Genomic DNA, 20727 nt, shown 5'->3' on the forward strand with positions numbered 1-20727 from the left:
TAGGTTAGAGGAGCTGGGGTAGGGTAGAATGAGGAGTTATTGCTTAATGGTTACAAAGAGTTTCTGTTTGGGGTGATGAAAAAGTTTTGGAAATAGTGGTAATAATTGTACAACATTATCAATGTAATTTACACTACTGAATTGTACATTTAAAAATAGTTAAAATGGTAAATTTAATGTTAAATTTTATGTTACAAGTTTACTACAACTTGTAAAAATTAATAATGTACTATACCAAAATCCATTGAATTGTACATTTTAAATGGATGGATTATATGGCATGTGAATAATATCTTAATAAAGCTGCTAAATAAATAAAACAAAAGAATGAGTAACTTGGCTTAAATGCTCTTTACGTTCTCTTCTGTCATTAAATTCTGAGACTTCTTTTTAAAGTTTGAAAACAGTTTATATCCAGTATTAAAAATTTAGGAACTCTAAGGGATGCTGATAATGGGGGAGGCCTTGCAAGTGTGGGGAAGGGGTTATATGAGAAATCTCTACAGTTTCCTCTCAATTTTGCTGTGAACCTAAAACTGCTCCAAAAAAGTAAAGTCTTAAATTTAAAAAATTCGGGAAATCTCCAATTACGTTCCAAGTTTTGGGTTCAGCTAAACATTTCAAGAGCACAAAGCCTGGCACATGGTTCTAGGTAAGTATTAGTTATCATGATCATTATCCTCTTTTTCAAAAAAGCCCTGTAAGACAAGTATGAGTAAGGCCATTTTAGATAAGAATAAACAGACTCACAGAGGACGAGTGATTTTCTCAATAAACCTCTCAGCCTGGAACTGAGTGAGCTGGGATCTGAAGTCATACTAGCCTGTCTCCACAGCCCAGGCTGACACCACTAGTTTGTTCCCAGCCCGATCTATCCTATAGAATTGCAGGCATACAAATCTGATCACGCTTCTGCTCACTATGAATGAAATTTTACCATTTTACCTGGTACCTTTTTCCACACAGATACATGGACAATACACCTCGAAGCAGTGCGAAAATGAGAAATCCTGTTCAAATGATAGACATTCAGAAATTCAGCTTTATAACTTTATGTTTTTGACAGCCTCTAGTAAAGTTAAGATCGGACTAAGGGAAATTTTATCGCTGTACCTTCTTTTGTGAAGTCAAAGCCTTCAAGACAATACTCAGAATTCAATAAATAGGTTTTCTTATGTAGATGAACAACGCTTTAAAGTAAATAAGGGACAGCAGTGAAGGGCAGGTCAGGGACAGATACTTCACAAGCCAAGTGAATGTTAACATTTCGTATTATACTTAGCAGGGATGTATGATAATATTACTTCGATTTTTTGCTGATCCTGCTTAATTTCTGTATCCAGTTGTTTACTTTTTTCGTTTTCTTCCTGATGTCTTTTTTGCGGCTGTACCTTTTGATACTTCAGGTGATCTACGTTCTGCCCTAGTTCATTAGCACGGTTCTCATTTTGGATAGACAGTGATGCCAATTTCTTACTATCCTGTTGATTCTTCTGTAGGACCTGAGAGCATATAGAATATTTTAGAATGAAAAACTGCATCTGCATCTCTCACATTCCTCAACTAAACTTAATCTTTTCATTCAGTGATAAAGGCAGGCATTTTCCCTAGATTTTCATTTATTTTTGATAGGCTCACAAACAATTGCTTACTCTTCTACATGTCTAATTTTGCAATTGAGGAAACCATAATAATTTTCATCAGGTATGTAAACATATAAAGAATGATGAGACTTTCTGATGCTGACAAACTAACAGAACAAAATAGACCTCTGCTTTTTTATTAGTATTTTAATTTTAAAAATATTATATGTACATGAGAACAATTAAAACAGTACAAAACTAAATTTATATTTAAAAAGACTCTTTCTTATCCCAAACCCTAAATCTACCTGTCCTGCTCCCTGACACAAAATTGCCAATTTCTTAAATATTCCTCCAGAGATAGTTTATGCATATGCATGCAAATAGCTTCATATATATACAATATAGACTACTCTCCACTTCCCTTTTTTCTACTTAGAAGTCTTTTCATATAGATTTGTTCTTTCTATGTGACTGCACAGTATTCCAGTGTCTCTTGTTTTTATATACAGCTGTAGCCTAAATCACTAATCCCCGAGTTAAGATGATCAGAACTGACACCGCTTTCTCTGAGTGACCAGCCATTATGATTACTATTTTAACATTTATCTTAAGTAAAGCTTCTCCTCATCTAACTAAAATTATCTATCGATATAGCATTAAAAGTTTGCTAACATTTTCAGTGTTTATACTACTCAACACAAGCAGGTTTTGTCTGATTAAACTAAGAATTCAGAGACATTGCAGCTTAGAGCAGTGTTACTCAAACTATGGTCTGTGGACCATTACTAGACTGTTGCTGTCAGCCTACACCAACAAGCAGCCTACAGTAGCTGATTCAGTTGACATCGTTTTTGTACAGGACTTTTTTTTGTTTGTTTGTTTTTGTCTTTTTGTGACCGGCCGCACCGCACTCAGCCAGTGAGCACACCGGCCATCCTTATATAGGATCTGAACCCGCGGCAGGAGCACTACTGTGCTCCCAGCGCCGCACTCTCCCGAGTGCGCCACGGGTTCGGCCCATCCATACCTGGATTTGGATACTGGCTTTGCCACTTACCATTGATAATAACAGCAAAAATTATACTACTAGTATTTTTAGTGCCTTTTTAATATAACATTGAAAATATCAACGTACATCCTGATAATCTTACTTAAAAGTGATACACAGTTGCCACTGTCTTTTGCATTTGTTCCATAGATGCTCAAAAGTGCACCTTTGTTAGCATTAAACTATTAATGCAGCACACAGCTCTCTACATATATCTAAAGACATTTAAAGAAAACCAGATTTTAGATTTTTAGAATTTAAAAAATTTTTAGTTTTAAAAATTGAAATAACTACATTGTACCAATAAAAATACTAGTATGTCAGTATTTTTTAAGAGGCATGATATGTTTGAGTACTGACACTGGTACTGTCATCACCATTATGTGACTCTGAACGAGTTATTTTACCTTCCTAACCCTTAGTTTCCCCATTTGTAAAACAGATAAAAATACCCACTTCATTCAAGGATTAAATAATGATTAAATACATATATAACATCTGGTATGTCTATGGCACTATGTGGACACTCAGTAAATGGGAACTGTGTCTTCCTCATCATCCAGCACTATCCTCATCCCCATCAGCAGTGTACGGATATGTCAAAGGCACAGAAATTTCTAAAATTACGTGTCTTCTTTCAGTCCTCTACTGTATCAGATGTTTCTTTTGAGGTTAAGTTCTGTACCTTTGTTTTCCGTTCCTTATCAGTACCATCAGCAGGAAAGGATATACAGCAGGAAATATGGAAAACGAAAAGGCATGAAAGTTCACAAACCCTACTAATAATCTTTAATCTTTTACTCCCTACCATTTTAGCTGTGTGATATATAGAAAATAAAATCTTTTCTAAATCTATAAAGAAGGCTTAAATTAGAAATGTACAGGATAAATAGATATATTTATAGAAATAGAAAAACAATAATTCTGGTTACTACTTATTAATGTTGAGTATAAGAATTGCAGTCACAACTAAAGCTAGGATATAAACCTATGAAATTATAAATAAAATTTCATAAAAACACAAAAGAAAAAATTTCCTTGTTTTATTCTACTAATGTCTTGTTAAAATGAGTACTTTGTTAGACATCGTAGGCCTGATTTAAAGGGTCAAGAAGTGAAGAGGAATTGATCCCAAGACTCTCAGAGGTGAATTCCTAAGTGGAAATAAATATTCTGAAGGAAAATGGAAAGTGTGACATAATACAACCACCATGTCCTCCTTTAAGCAGTTCAAACACTCAAGTCATATTATTTTAACTTGGTGTTGCCTTGAGAGGCTACTTAGGTAGCGACTTTTAGTGGAGATATCCAGATGTTTGAGGTGGCATTAGACACCCTAGGGAGAGGGACTTTTTGGACCTCTGCCTCCCCACGTAGAACAGGACCTGATACACCAGAGATATGTAGTAAACATTTATCTTGTTGGAAGAAAATAGCCATAGCACAGTTTCAAAAATAATAATAATAATAATAATACTCTAAATCAACTACAATTCATCTCTACCTACAATGGAAACAATATGAATATTGTTTCTACAATATGAAAGCAATAGATTATGAGATGAAAAGAACCAGAGAAGACATTGTAGAAGGTTCATCATGATCAGGCTAACACAGCAAAGCACCAGGAAATGGCTTCGTTACACAAATTCTCTCTGTAGTATTTCACATGGAATAGAATTTTTAGCTACTTCTCTGAAGTTATAGCTAAATCCAATCATTAGGAAATCACTCAAAGTTATTTACCTTTCTTCAGAGTTCAGAAAACTGTCTGAAATAGTTCCCATTTGTTTAGTGTCTACAAAGTGCCATGTTCATACCAGATGTTTCATATATATTATTTAACTGTTATTTAACTCTTTGTCCTTCAGAAAAGGACACTATTTCTGTGGTTATCTTTATTTTTTACCACGTGGCTTTTGATACTAAGATTAAAATAATGTACTTCTTGAATGTAGAAAAATTCTACCCAGGCTGGCTGGTTAGTTCAGTGGATTAGAGTACAGCCTTATAACCCCCAAGGTCATGGTTTTAGATTTTTATACTGGCCAGCTACCAAAAACAGAAAAAGAAAAAGTAAAATTCTAGCTAGATTGTAAAATATAGAAAGCGACCAGCACACTGGAAAAGTTGCCGTCAGTTTCTATTCATGGTAAAAACTGATTCCCACTTCTTTCCTAACTCAGGAGGAGAATCAGGAAGAGTTAAATAACTTTTCTCAATTACATTTTAAAAGTTTCCTGGACTCCCAGCTTTGCAGCATCCATCTTTTTACGGAACTTTCTGTAATTTTACCTTCACAGCAAGATCAGAAAGATCTTTGTTTTCCAGTTCCTGTAGCTGCTTTTGTGTTTCAGTTAGTTCCACTTTCGCCTGTTCTGCTTCATGCTCTGGTTTTGTTACTTTCAGAGAATACTGTTTGCTTACGGACTTGGCATCGTTACCTTCACCGTAAAAATAATAGTAATAAGAATTATAAATTAAGTAAATAAAAAACATTAAAACATGTAAAACATAAAAATGCTCTACTCTAAAAATCCAGCTGGGCGGTGTTACTATTTAAGACAAAGCGTTAAAGACCCAACCGTCCCCACCAATCCCCATCAAACACAGCTTGCCACCAAGGCTCTTGATGATTAGTTCCTTAATGATTGTTCCCATCTGATGCCATTAATCTTCTCATTGGTTCATCTTTTGTGTTTTAGTGTGACACTTCTGATCCTCTGAATGTGCAGTTGAGCTTTGCTGGCATCAACCTCCAGTTAAGAAATTTATTTGGAGCAACTCTGTCCTCTTACTTAGTCCACTTTGGTTTCCTGCCTCCCATAATTTGTCTCCTTGAATTCTTTTCTTTTCAATTAGTATAAAAATTTTTGAATATATACAAAGAATAATAAAATGAACCCCCATCACCCAGATTCTAGAGTTATCAAGATTTTGTCACAGTTATTTCAACAGTTCTTGTTTTACTTTACTTAAATATTGCAAAGCAATCCCAGATGTCATGTCATCTCACCGACACATACTTCAATAAGCATACATACAAAATATGGACATAACCAAAATGTCATTATCACACTTAACGATATTAATACCCACCAGTCCATATTCAGACTTCTCCAATTGTCTCAAAATGTCTTTTACAATTGGTTTATTTTAATCAGGATCCAAACAAGGTCCACGATACATCTGATTGCTACATCTCTTAAGAACTGAGCCCCTCCCTTTTCATTACATTGAACTCATTAAAGATTACTTCTTTTAAAATGATTTTCTTATCAATATTTAGAACATAGAGAAAAACAGAATATAGATATATCTATATCTTCTCATTCTAAGCCCAGCTACTTAGACCCTAAAAGCTTGGTTTTGATTTGCTCTGAATAGGCAACTGTCTCTGAACTAGACTGGCAAACTCGTGGCAGTAGGAAATAGGAGTCTAGAGCTGACAGGATGAATAATTGCCAGGGACAGTTTATGACACTGTTATAGTTTGTTATAATGCTATACAGAAAATGTAATTTTTAAAATAAAAATTAGTTACTGAACTAAATGCATTGCAGATGTCTTCTGGCTCTAAAACTCTAGAATTACTTGACTAAGTTTAAAATACGACTACTATATTTTAAAGACTCCTGGATTATTTATCAATTGCTCAGCACACCAATATTTTATGAGGCACTAAAAAAAAAAAATAACAGTGCCAATTACAGGGTGATAAAATGCTAAGCTGCCATTATTTGAAAGATGCATCCAAATTTCAGGTATATTAAAATGTGAAAAAAAATGTGTATTGGAAATGATGAAATACAGTACTGTCCTGTTATTACTGTTGGCTGGAGGAGCTGCTATTTGGGAGGTCTTTAATGAGAGGACTTTGAAAAGTAAGCACACACTGACCCTTCTGCTAGTCACCATCTCTTAGGCTCTTTAGGAAAGCTCCAAACTGCCCTTGGTTCTAATGAATAAGAGGACCTTCTCTGTGAAAGCTCAGGTATCCTCTATTTTAAATCAACCAGGATGGATATACTATGCTACAAAAGCACACTTGTTTAGTGAGACCTGTGGAAAGAGAAGCTCTTGGAAAGAGAATCATTCATTCCAGGGGTAAATATCCTCAACTTACACAGGCAGTACCCTGAAATCTTGGGGACAGAAAAGCCATTTAAATCCTTAGATCAACTCCTAGATACTCCTAAGAGGGGTCGACTGGCATTTGACGCTGCCTGTGACAAAGGAGCACGGTGAAACTCAATTAAACATCCGGGTTAACTGGAGCTGGGATGATGCACAGAACATCACTAGGAACAAGGAAGGAAAAAGCTTTGGGAAAGGAGCTAAGAAGAGGTTGAGGAGGAGGACCAACAGCCAGAAACTAAGCTTGCAGCAAAGAGGAGAGAAGTGGGAAGGCAGCTTTCTTTTTGCTGCCAGCGGTTTGAGACACACCATGATTTATGTAGTTTGAGTGTGATTATAGCCTTGGGCTTGAAGAAAAGGAAGGTAGTATTTCCCTCAGTTCCCCTACATGAGACCAGAGAGTTGTTTTTCACTGGAGTTGGGGAAAAGAAATGCTCTATTCCTTCAAATCTTCACTGAATTTCAAAGCAGTCAGGGCTGATACTTTCAGTATAGTGGGGGGAGTGGGAGAACCAAAAAAGCCTGATGTAAGGGAGGCCTAATCTAGCTGAGGATGAGGAGAGGATGGTGTATATACCCTCAATGTGGCAGAATTTAAGACATAAGAGAACGTGAAAAGCTTGGCTCACCTAAGAGAACTGCTCCCGAGAATAAATCCTGATATCTTTAGAGAAATAAAAATCATCTACATCTAAAATATAAAGTGGATTATTTTCCATGCAGCAGAAAACCTCCCTTAGTCTTCATTTTTGGTCCTCTTTGCTAAGAGCTATTCATAAGGTCATAATACTGCAGTTCAGAAGAAAGGCACAGAGCTAAGTAATTGAGAAAATGCCTCCTCTTCAAACAGATGCAGTAAATAGAAGCTATAGAACGGTTTAGGAACTGTGTAACAAGGGAGTTTAACAAACTATCTGCAGTGTTAGTGGAAGGATGGGCAGAGAGCTCCAAATGTATCACTATCACAGAGCTGAGAGAGTACATAGAGGGAAGACACAAGCTGGATTGTCCACAAAATCAAATTACTGAAGTCAATGCAAAACAAGAGAAAGTCTCACAGAATGCAGAGTTAAAGGGAAAATAAATCAAGATAAGAAAAGAGAAAAAGAGAGACCTAGATGGCTGGTCCGGGAGATACAATCTATGCATACTAGGAATATCTGAAACAGAGGACAGAGCAAGTGGAGCTGAAACAGTAATGAAGGAGCTAACTGAAGAAAATTTTCCAAAGTTGAACACACTAGATCTACAAACGGAAAAAGTGCACAGGGTACCTTTAAAATTCAGTGAAAAGAAAGCAATACCTCGACATATTCAGGTGATATTTTAAAATTTCAAGGATAAAGAAAAAAATTCTACAGGTATCCAGGCAGAGAGAGCAAGTTACCTATAAAGGGGCAAAAGTCGGGCTGACTTCAGATTTTTCTCTTGCAACTCTAAATGCCAAAAGACAATGGAACAATATCTACAGAGTTTTTAAGGGAAAATAATTTTGAGCCAAGAATTATGTACCCTGCCAAGTTATCATTTCTGTACAAGGGAAACTGGACGACATTCTCAAATATGCAGATTAAGAGAGTATGTCAACCAAGAACCTTCCCTGAAAAGTTTGCTGAATGATTTACTGCAGCAAACAGAGAACACGAACTCAAGTAACTCAAGAGTAGGGAGGCAGTTGTATGGAAGATTTAATGTTGTTTTTCAGTTAGCCTGGAATTGCAAGCTTGCCATGAGACACATACTGTCCAGATCCCAGGAAACCTAAGAAGCTATACAGGTTCCACCCTGAAGCCCATCAAAATCCAGCAGGACCCTAAGATAACATCAAGGATGGGAACAGAAACCAGATGGATCCTTGGTGAGACCTTGTGTCCGGCTCCTGCTCAGAGCCCTCACAGCTCACACCCCCTCCCTCCTTTTCACTTCCCACATTCCATTCCCTCAACCCCCTCTTTACAAACCCTCAGTAAGTCTGAGTTTTTGAGATGGTTTTAGTCTGGCCGTTCTCCTTCATGTTTACTGGAGAGATGGATTTACCCAACTTCTCTCCTCAGGTCACTGGTGTTCCAGAGTAAAAGCTGACTTCCCATTCCACGAAAATAAATAAATAAATAAATACAATAAGATACAGAGTGTAAAATTAATGTTAAAATGAATTCCAAAAAATGAAGACTAATAATTTAAACTAAATAACTATTAAAATGAGTTAGAAAAATATCTCAAGACATATTCCTAGATGCCTACTATAATATTTCTTGATAAATGGCCAGGGGACTTGCAATCAAGATGGTGGAATGAATAGATGGTCCCCAGCATCACCTTCTCCTACAATCAACCTATTTATAACTATTAAAAAGCAATGACTGCCAAGCTGGGGCTGCTAGAGCTCAGGGGAAGAGGAGAAAAGACCAACGGAGTTCATGAAGGCAGGAAAAGCCACGATGAGAGAAAGAAAGGACCACTGTGATCGTTCGAGGCCCAACCATTTCAAGGTTGGCCCTGGTGAACACATAGAGCAAAAGCTGGCAAAAGCCACAGCTGTGCACTTTGTGTGAAGGTGCTTGGAGGTGGCAGGGGAGAAGAGGGCCTCTGTGGCCCCCAGGCCAGCAAGAACACTAACAGGGTTCCCGTGGACCCACAAAGGAGTGACAGGCCACAGACAACTGAAAAAAGGAGCCACTCAGAGGCCAGTTAGTTATTGCAAGGGACCGGCGCATGGCCCGTCCCATCAGAAGTGTTTGGAGTGTGGGTGGCGGGGGAGACGAGCCACTGGGGAAACATTGGGACACAGCATGGACAGCTGATTTGCCCTCCAATCAGCACAGGACTAGTCAGTGGAGACTGGTCAGGAATACAGAACTGCAGGGGCTGCTGTGTGCTAAAAAGACTCAGAGCCAGACCAGAGTTTCCACACAACCCTGGTGAACCAAACCACACAAAACCCAGAAGTGCTTACAAGGTCAACCATTAAAAGCTGAACTGCACAAAAAGCCTTCTCCAGAGAATCAGCAGCAAAGCAGCAATTTAGCTCAATTACAGGGCTCAAGTGCTGCTCCTCACAGGAAGTTCCCCCATTTTAGAAGTAAACAAAGGGCAACAAATTAGTTCCAGTGCAGAGTTTAAGTGGTTGGAAAAGCGAATAGTCCAACACAAAAGTGAAAGAAAAAAAAAAAAAACCCCACAGATCAGAGACAAAGTTCTGATATTAACCAGTAAAGTTCTAACAACCCCAAAGAACACCTGTAAAACCTAGGACTGGAAGGCCCCCAGGCTCCTAAGCTGGGGTGATGGGGGGCCGAGGGCCTCAGCCAGGCACCCCCAACATCTGCATCCAGCCCAGCTATGACAACCAAGCTGTGACCAGAAGCACCCCAGGCTGCCGGGGTGGTGGAGGGCTGAGGTCCTCAGCCATGCCCCACCCCTCCTGACATCCACATCCAGCCCAGCCATCACCGAGCCATCATCAGAAACCCCCTGAGCTCCCCTGCCAGAATGAGGGGGGTGCCACAGGTCTCAGCCATCCCCCCCTTCTTCGACCCTCTCCCTCTCCGTTTTTCCCTCTTCCCCTTCCCCCGACAGCTCCACAACAGCATCTTAGAACATATGATACTAATAATAATGATAATAATAATAATAAAGTTAAAATAAAATGAATCATGGACTTGAGAAAAAAAAGGCCAAAAAAACCCATTAAGGCAACAGAGTTTCAGTTACAACCCAGAGTTCACACTGTATGAAATCTCAACATAATAAAGTTCTTTTGATAACTAAGCTTCACATAATAGCTCTAAACCATACCTTGTTATACCAGATTCAAGCTACCATAGCTTCAAAAACTAAAGTAAATGTCACTACATCAGAAGCAATTTTAGAAGCTTTTTGTTCTCATACAAGCTGATTTACGGGATACTATTACCTGTTTTCATTAATTCTTTGATCAAATCTTCCTTCATCTTGATGTTAATTGTAAGTTCTCTCATTTTTTGTTTAGCTTCAGTAAGTATGTGTTCTGAATTCTTTAATTTTTGCAAATTCATCTCTTGACTTCCCTGGAGCCATTCCATTTTTAAATCTTTAAAATAAAAGAAAATCAAGAAATAAAACTATCTGCTTCAATAGAAGTAGAGTTAAAAAAGAAAAACAGACACAAAAGAAATTTAAAGGTAACAGAGGGAGAGATAGAAAAGAAGGGAAGACAAGAAAAAAACATAGCAATTGAGATTTTAGCTTTCTAGCTTACCGTAAGAATTTCCATTTCTAAAAATTAAAAAAAAAAAATATATATATATATATATATATATATATATATATGCTTTACTCGTATTCCATAGTTTTGGACAGTTTTACATTCCCTTTAACCTGAGTCATTTGAGATAGGTGTAAAATCTCATGCTGGGTAGAGGGATGACTTTTTTTTCCCTATTAACTTTTAATTTTATAGTAATCAGAGAATGTAGCCTACTATGCTACTCAGAGTGTGGTCCAGGACCGTTTGCTTCTGTCCTGCACCAGAATGTAAATCAAATATGTCACTAAAGCACACTACTTTAGTTCCACTGGTGTTTGTTTTCACAGCAAGACTCTCTCAATGAAGGCACCAGTGTACTCATTTACATTCTGGCACAATTTTCTTCCCTGGTTGCAGACCAGTCACAAAAGGCTCAAGAATGGCTACTTGAGTAGCACTCATCTTTACTATTTCCACATTTTGAGATTTAATTTTACTTATAGTCAAGTTTTGGTAAATATTACATGCATAGGCTCTTTAAAAGATGCTCTCTATTTTCATGTGCAGCACTTATCATGTTATTTATGTTCTAATCTACCTTGCCTTTTGTGGGTTGACCACTCACTGGCCAAGAGAGATGAGTTAAAATATCCTACTATACTATAGTTTTTGCAATATAAATGTTTTTGATGTTGTTACTTGCTGCATAAAATTTTCATCAACTGTGTACTAAAACATTACAAGCACCCAGTAGACTACAGATGGTCCCCAACTTAACAATGGTTCTACTTAATAATGAACTTTACAGTGTTGCAAAAGTGATACACATTCAGTAGAAACAATACTTGAAGTTTTGATCTTTTCCCAGGCTATCAATATACGGTATAATGCTCTCTCTCCATGCTGGGCAGCAGCAGCAAGCCACACCTCCCAACAGGTCACACTGTCGTAAGTGTTCTGAACACATTTTCAAAATAGGCCAGGATAGGCGAGTCTACGCTATTATGCTCAGTAGGTTTGGGTATATTAAATGCTTTTTTTTTTTTTTTTGTCTTTTTTCATGACCGGCACTCAGCCAGTGAGTGCACTGGCCAGTCCTATATAGGATCCAAACCCACGGCGGGAGCTTCGCCGCGCTGCCAGCGCCGCACTCTCCCGAGTGCGCCACGGGCTCGGCCCTTAAATGCATTTTTGATAATGTTATTTCCAACTTGATATTTTCAACTTACATGTTTTTCGGGAGGTCACCTCATTCTAAGTCAAGGAGCATCTGTAATTGGGCTCTAATGCCAACTACATCACTAACATTAGGCATGAGCACCAGTGAAGCAGTGAGTAAGCACCTAGCACATTACTTATGATGTATTTTAAAGTAAGCAAGAGTACAAAGCATATAAACCCTGGTTTTATATGAATTTTTTATATGAAAGCATATTGAAATCCCTCTTCTGAGAGCATCAGCCTATCTCTGTAGCCAAAATTGATTAGTAGAAATTTTTTATTTATTTAATTTTTATTAAGGAGTAAAGAGAGTGAAAAATTAGAAGCAGAACAGACAACATAAACTTTTACCACCTAGAAAAGCATTCCTACCAATGTCTGGTCTTTGAGAAATCTAGATGTTTCTTAAACTATTGATTGAAGAAAAAGAAGTTTCCTATAACCATTAGACCCAAATTATTTGAGAATGTTTATGTACCTTCATTCCTCAGCCTTGACTTTTGTGTTTCATCCTGAGTATCATTCAATCTGACCGAAGAATGAACAGAGTCTGGCTTTTTCCGTGAGTAACTTCCATATCTTAAAAAAAACAAGATCAGGATCAAGGGTAACTTGCTTGTTAGCGTTTTCTAATCTGCCCTCAACTTAGTTTCTCCGAAAAGTGACAATGATATAAAAAACGATTATATAAAATAAACAGAATTTTACTAATTATCCTCAAAATAAAAGAATGCCCCTCAAGTTGGATCCAGTGGAAACTTCATCGTTTGCTGCCACTGTGGCAGCAGAATCAGGAAATCCAAAAAATTCCCTCTGAAAATTAAAATCTAACAACTATAAAGCCTCTGAAAGCAAAATCATTTTTCCATTGTAAGACTGATGACTTTGCATTCAAATACTATTTTCATAACACATCAGTTAACAGTACATTTAGCAAAAACTACTTACTCTTAACATTGAATGGAAAAGATACACTTTAATGAAGAAAACCTATATTTTCTGTATTTACTGCATCATATAATTATGTTTATGAAACCAGTCTATATTTAACGTACCTAATTACAGACTTCTCTCGGCCTTCTGATTCCTCATCTTCACTGTCATCAGAAAACTGGTGGTGAAGGATTTGATCTTGCTCTTGCATCTGGCCCCGCGTTCGAAAGCCAGCGACTTTTGCATCCGGAGAGCACGCAGGAGGACTCGTGTACACCTTGCAAGTGATTCCCCACCCAACAACAAAAAAAGTGACTTTTAAAAAGTCTATTTTTATCCTATTCCTTAAAATGTTTTAAAGACATTATTAGACAGGTACTCTTAAAATAGTCAATCACTAAAAATATGTGCCCGTTCCCCCCCAAAAAAGTCAAAATTAGTTTCACAATGTGCCTCACGGACACATACTTCTTTCAGAATCTACACAGCTCTTTCTCTTACAGAAAGCTCTTCTATCTTCATTTATAGCTTCATGGAAAATAGTATTCAAAAAGGAAACCAGAGAGGCATGGAAAACATCCCAGCTCAGGCACTCCCCAGCAAACGTGCCCACTCTCCAGTCTTCCCACTTCAGAACACCTGGATAATTGTGGTGTTGCTGCTAAAGGTCTTCATCCCCCTCCAATCCAAATCCCATCACCAGAAGAAATCCAGAGCCACTGCCACCCCCTTCTGCCAGGACAAAATATTCCCACTTTGGATACAATTCCTGGGTATGGGATATGAGGGAGGGAATTCTGTACAGAAGAACTAACTCAAGAAGTATTTACCTAACAAGTACAATGTACCCAGCATGGCCATTTATCCCCATAAGTGACAGGCATCAAGATTTCACTTTTCAGGGTTTGGGAATTATTTCAGGAGCAAATAAAACCTTTTGGTTCAGCCAAACTTTGTTCTCTGGGATTGTAAATTTGCTTTTAAGTTTTCTTTTGACAAAGAAAATCCAAATGGTGCAGCTTAATAATGAACACCAAATAAGGTTGGCCGGAATGAGTAATATTAAGCAAGTTAAACGTTTAACAGTCATTCTACCCTTCCAGACTCGTAAAGCCTTCTGTGATCCTACTGAGGTGTGATCCTCAGTTGCTTCTATATTCCACAGCTCACTACTTAGAGATATTTTAGCATTTTCAACCATACTCCAAACAGTATTGATCACAAAATAAACACTGAAATAAGCTGATTCAGCTGAAGAGTATCTGTCTAAACGCCAATATATATTTTTTTAATTCTAACCACTTTTCCCTAGAATTACATAGCCCAAGGCTGGAAAGAACTTATCTGGTTCAACCAGTCATCTCATGTTTGACCTTCCTCTGTAATACTGCAAATTACCACCTGGCCTCTGCTTAAACACATTCACTGCAACAGCCTTCGAAGCCCTGGGCCTCGCATGCCTTCTTTGGCAGTTCTCACTAATACATCCTCCTTTATATTCCCTTAGTGCTTCCTCTCATTTGTCCTTATTCTAAAAACAAAGTCTAACAATAACGATGTCTTCAAATATCTGAAATCAGTCATCCTCTCCCCTCTGAATCAGACTAAATCTAGAGTTACTTCTGATTTTCCCTAATATCCTTCAGCAACTTGGTTGCTCTCTGAAAATAATCTAATTTGACTTACTGTTGTGCACAGACCTGAATGTAATATTCTAAATCACCACACAATAAGACAGCCTCCTGTCACTAGTGATGCATTTAATTTTGGTTCATCAAATGTGCTACAACTTTGCTTAATGCATTTATCACGACTATGGTTTTCACATATTTAACTCTATTATATTTCACATATTTAACTCTGTAGTTCCAATTGAGAGTTCCACAAAGGTTCAGGATATGTAAGTTGTAATTTTGCTACTGTGAAGTTGGTATGTTCTGAAGGAATGCGTTGTTTAGCAGCCAAAGAACATGGTTAACAGTCCAGCAGACATATCTGACAGAGCTCTCCTGTTCACTCTTCAACATGAGTAACTATGCATGCAAAGAAGTGATTAAAAACCAAAACAAAACAAATTACTTTGTCAGAGAAAAATGGCCTTTGAGAGATAAAATCTTAGTAAAAGTTGAAGAGGCTGTTAATCGGTAAGTATGGAGTTATACACAGCAATCTTATGACTCAACAAAAGTACAATTCATGGGCTGGCCCGTGGCTCACTCAGGAGAGTGCGGTGCTGATAACACCAAGGCCATGGGTTCAGATCCTAAATAGGGATGGCCGGTTCGCTCACTGGCTGAGCATACCCCTGACAACACCAAGCCAAAGGTAAAGATACCCTTACCGGTCATCTTTAAAAAAAAAAAAAAAAAAAAAAATACAATTCATTTACAAAAATGCTAGATGATTTTAAAATATTCCTACTTTATGAATTTGCATATTCTAGAAAGTTTCTAAGATATATCTCAAGAATATTTTGGTTGGTTTCTTGGTTTACAATTACGTCAAGTACAGAAAGTGATATATCTTAGCTACTGCTTTCATTTCTTTTTTGTTTCTTCAATTCTAAAATGCCATCAACTGACCCACCCTTATTTTTATATCATCAAGAAAGAAGAAAAGCTGTCAAACTATGACATGTCATGAATTGTAAAACATATCTTGCCATCAAAGATGATAAAGTATGAAAAAATGTGAGTCTTACAGTTGATTAAACATGACCGGTTTTCATTAGCATTTTGGTGTTATGTTAAAGCTAAGTAGTGACTGGGAGGACCTTTGTAATTTTTTCTTTCCAAAATGCCTGTTTAGTATGCATAACATTGGCTCTTGGCTTCAATCATTATCATATTTACCATGTTAAAAAAGTAGCGTTCTCCGTTATATTTTTTCTTTAAGTTTAAATACAGATTTGATTTTGCATTTTATTAGATGAGTGTTTGGTCTATCTATTGAGACAAACGAGTTTCTCCTTTTTTCCATTATTTTGATAAATTATATTAATACTTTTTATTTATCTGTACACTATTTAGTTGTGTGGACAATTTCTTTAGGGCATCTGCATAAGCTGTATCTTATAATTCCATTCCGGTGTTAAACTTTTCAGATTAAGAGACAACCTGAAAATAAATGTTCAATATTAGCAAAAAGTACACAATGGCATGCCCTTAGGATATTATGCAGCCATTAAAAATCATAATATTATGAAAGAGTATTTAATGAATGTCAAATGTTTGTGATATATTGCTAAGTGAGAAAAGCTAGTAACAAAAGCATGAGGTAACCTCAAAAAGTTCATGGAAAAAATAAGAGTTAAAAGATAACATGAATCCATGAACTTTTTGAAATACCCTTGTATGTGTATAAATATAATAGATAAATAATATACTTTTAAAATAAACAAGATCTTTTCACTCTTTACTTCCAATTCATATAAACAAGGATGTAAGAAATAAAATCAAACTCTTTCTATAATCAATTTAAAAATTAAGCCCTTTCCTCCCTTTTCCTTTCAAAGTTATTTAAGTTAAGGAAATATTTCTCTACTTTTTACTACCTTTTTAAAACAGTAAGACTATTTTTACTTTAAGGAAATATTAGAGCTAGACTCTAGAAAGAAATATTACAGCTGGAAAATATCAGCTAGACATCTGCCAAGAAGACAGAAATCAGGAGAAAATGAAATGGTATTTCAGATGTCCTCTTGGGCATAATTTAGCTAGTTTTGGTATTCAACCTGAAACCTTCTCCTCACTCTCAGAAAAGTGGAACAGCAACATGACTTGAATAAGGCCTGCTCTGCTGTGTGTCTTCCCATCAAGCCTGCTGTCCAAGCACACGAGGTGGCAAGGGTTCCTGGACACGCAGTAGGAGTAGCAGAACTCCCCAAACTGCTGATCATACTACCTTTGCATCGTCTTCCTTTTTCCCTGCTTTTGGTGGCCAAAAGGGTTTTTTCAGTGTAGAAGGACAATTTTAAAAACAAAACAAGACTAAGAATTTACTAATTTGAAACAATGCCTGTGGAAGTCTTTATTTTGCTCATGTCTCTTCTCACAGAGCCCACGGAGCTCTATCTCCTCAAAGAGTGTGTGTGTGTGTGTGTGTGTGTGTGTGTGTGTGTGTGTGTGTGTGTGTGTGTGTGTGTGTGTGTAAGAAAGTGACAGAAACAGAGACCAAGAGAGGGAGAATAAATATGCACAACTTTTACAACCAGAAAAAACCTAAATGTTATTTTTAAGAAATAAAAGGACATTTGGTAAACACAATTATTAGGTTGAATTAATAGATATGAAATTTGCATCTTGCAAATATTTTTTCTTCACAAATGTTCTATGAAAATTCATCATATACTCATTCAACCATAAAGAAAATGTCAATAATTCTCCAAAATAAAAGTAAAATTAATAACAACAATGATTTAAAATTTAAAATCTAACCACTCAAAATTGAAAAGCATAAAGGCAAGGATAGCAACTGCCTTATTCACTCTGAGTTGTCGGAGCCTGGGACATAGGAGAGGCACCCCCTGGACATATGCTGATGATAGAGTGTACCAGGCACTGTGCCCAGGCACTGTTGGAGTCAGCATCTCATGTAAGCTCTCCACTCCCCATCCCCCCACCATGTTACCCTCATTCTTACACCTAAGGAATCTGTGATTGCTCAGGTTTAGTCACATGTTCCAGGATACACAACAGCGCTCATATTGACACCCAAGCCTGCCTGATGCAAAGTCCACAACACTGCTCACATACCACTTGTCTCTCATATTTCTCACCCCTGACTGTAACCACCACATAGACCTCACTTAGACACATCATTTCTCTTCATTAAAATTAACAAATAGAAAATAGAATTCATGAATCTGCTAAGTAGAAATCTCTGCTGAGATTCCTTAATAATTATTCAAGAGAAATCTGTGTGTGCATAGGGTTAACCACCCACACATTTATAAATAAATAAAAATTAAAACTAAATTTCATACCTATCTTTATACCATTGCCAACTTGGCAAGACTGAATGATACATGAAAGTCACTTGGAAAATAATAAGACAGGCCAAATAAGTCAAAATAAATACTGTCTAACCTCATCTCAACTTTGCATGTTAAAAGAAAAAATATCATAAAGAAAGCAAACTTAATCATGTCTGAAAATATGATGGCAAGGAATAGCTTCTTCTTGATGAAGTGTAGACATTATCTTCATCCAACTATTCCCTCCAAATATAATCATGCATTCTCTTGTTTATTAATTTTTTATTAAACAGAAGCATGCTTAAAAGAAAAGGTATACACAAAAGTCCATGAAACCAAACAGAAAAAAACTTCTGAGGCTGTACAAATACACTGTGACATTATATTATATATAATTTTTTTAAATCTCAAAATAAAAAAAAGATTACTGTTTTGACTTTACCTTCCTGGAATCTTGTCTCGACGGGATATAAATATAATGTCCCAAAAGAGTATCACATGGTACAGTATATGGTCTCTTTTCAGGGATCCTGCTATCTGGCCCATCTCCACAATTTTCCTTAGCTGAAGAAGTCATTGACAGGTTAAGTTTTGCTAGTTCTTCACTCAGCTGATCCAAAAGAAGTTGTTGTTCTATTATTTTTTCATTCTTTGTAGAAGAGAGATGAGAATTTTAAAAATAGAGAACCTCAGTACATGTGCAGATTACAATTAAAAATGAATTTTACATTGACCAAAATCACAATCATCTTAACAGTACAGTCAAACCTCATTTATCCAAAGACTACTCTTCTGGTGTTCACAGTAACTAGGATTGTTCTAAGTGGTGAAAACCTTTTGAATAGTAAGCAGCAACAAACAGCCAAAAAAGTCAAATATTTAAAGATAATGCCCTATCCACTGTGACTAGTTCCTTTGCCAAACTAAAGCACTTTGATTAGCATGTTTATAAAAGCATGAACTTTCTGAGTGAAATTCAAGAAGTAACAAGAGACAAGAAAGTTGAAAAGTAGAGAAAGAATTGCAAATAGCAGATGTTGCAGCAAAGGGAATGGAAAGTAGTAACAGGTGCAGTGAAGTGAAAGCCTTTACTCAGTGAAAAAGGAAACTAAAAGCACTGACAAGATAAACTGACAGTCCTGGAATGAAGGAGAACTTCGAAGTCAAAGGCAGTACAAACTGTCTATCGGGGTGTGTGTGTGTGTGTGTGTGTGTGTGTGTGTGTGTGTGTGTGTGTGTGTGTGTGTGTGTGTGTGTGTGTGTGTGTGTGTGTGTGTGTGTGTGTGTGTGTGTGTGTGTGTGTGTGTGTGTGTGTGTGTGTGTGTGTGTGTGTGTGTGTGTGTGTGTGTGTGTGTGTGTGTGTGTGTGTGTTTTCTAGGTTTTTATGTGTCCTCTAAGGAAAATTTTTGAAGTGTGTATAATCTAGAGAACTCTAACATCAATCTTTGCTTCAGAAGCACAAAATTATGTAAACAAGAAATTGTCATTCATTTTAATACTTTAAATAGGGGGAAAAAAACCCTAAAGTTTCATTGTGTTAATGAGCAAAAAACCCGCAAAAATCATGTAATCAGATAATTAAAATATACAACACCAATGACACGTAATTTGGGAAGTACTAAATGGAGTCCTTACATTGTCTGGAAAAAGGGCAAAAATACCAATTAATATTACAATTTATTAAGTCAATGGTGCATGGTATATACTCTCCAGGATAACCACTAAAAAGAGTAAAAGTACAGCTTCTAAGTTAATGGAGAAAACAATAGAAAAATAAAATCACCCAATTGATCCAAATTTTTTTTAAAAGGTAAGAAAGCAGAGAAAAAGGAACATAGAGTTGGAAGAATAAATTAAAATGCAATGATGGAGTTTAACCAAAATATGATAGTAATTATTTTAAAATCATAAATGAACAATAACCAATCAAAAAGATAAAGATTATAAAAGAAGATTATAAAATTATCTGACCATATGCTGCTTACCGGAAACACAACTAAAATACAGAAAGATTAAAAATAAGATGTAAAAAGGGACACCATGTAAATATTTATCAGATGAAGTCTGGTGTAGCTATTGTAATATCAAAGTAGACTTTATGACAAAAACCATTAGAAGAAATAAAAAGAGGTCAAAAATGATTAAAAGGTCAGTTTACCAGTATGATGTAAGAATGCTCCATTGTATGTACTTAATAATACAGTTTCTCTCTATATATACATAATACAAAAACTATCAGCACTAAAATGGAGAAGACAAATTCACAATCATAGTGGGAGATTTTATCAGTCTCTAAATTACTGATATCAAAAAGACCAAAAAAGGGCCAGACTGTGGCTCACTTTGGAGAGTGTGGTGCTGATAGTACCAAGGCCATGGGTTCAGATCCCTACATAGGGATGGGCGATTAGCTCACTTGGGAGAGCGTGGAGCTGACACAACCAAGTCAAGGGTTAAGATCCCCTTAATGGTCATCTTAAAAAAAAAGAAAAAAAGACCAAAACAGAGCAAGTAAAAATATAAATTTGAATAACAAGATTAATAGTACCCAATGATTGTAGAATACACATTCTTTTCAACCTTTTTAATTCTTTTTGTA

The 20727-nt window shown here is 36.6% G+C and overlaps 1 protein-coding gene across 1 annotated transcript in view; it reads right to left on the minus strand.

The window, feature by feature from the left end:
- Window positions 1–1079: 1079 nt before the first annotated feature.
- LOC134368912 (kinesin-like protein KIF27) overlaps window positions 1080–20727 on the minus strand; it is a 44520-nt gene continuing 24872 nt past the window's right edge. The window contains exons 5-10 of the mRNA XM_063085149.1: window positions 18571–18777; window positions 13276–13430; window positions 12699–12799; window positions 10688–10843; window positions 4930–5078; window positions 1080–1502 (exon numbers count right to left, since the gene is read on the minus strand). Coding sequence (XP_062941219.1) covers window positions 1260–1502; window positions 4930–5078; window positions 10688–10843; window positions 12699–12799; window positions 13276–13430; window positions 18571–18777 — 1011 coding nt within the window. The 3' untranslated portion in view covers window positions 1080–1259. The remainder of the gene's footprint in view (window positions 1503–4929; window positions 5079–10687; window positions 10844–12698; window positions 12800–13275; window positions 13431–18570; window positions 18778–20727) is intronic.

This window comes from Cynocephalus volans, chromosome Y, assembly GCF_027409185.1.
Source record: "Cynocephalus volans isolate mCynVol1 chromosome Y, mCynVol1.pri, whole genome shotgun sequence".
In the NCBI taxonomy this organism is placed as follows: Eukaryota; Metazoa; Chordata; class Mammalia; order Dermoptera; family Cynocephalidae; genus Cynocephalus; species Cynocephalus volans.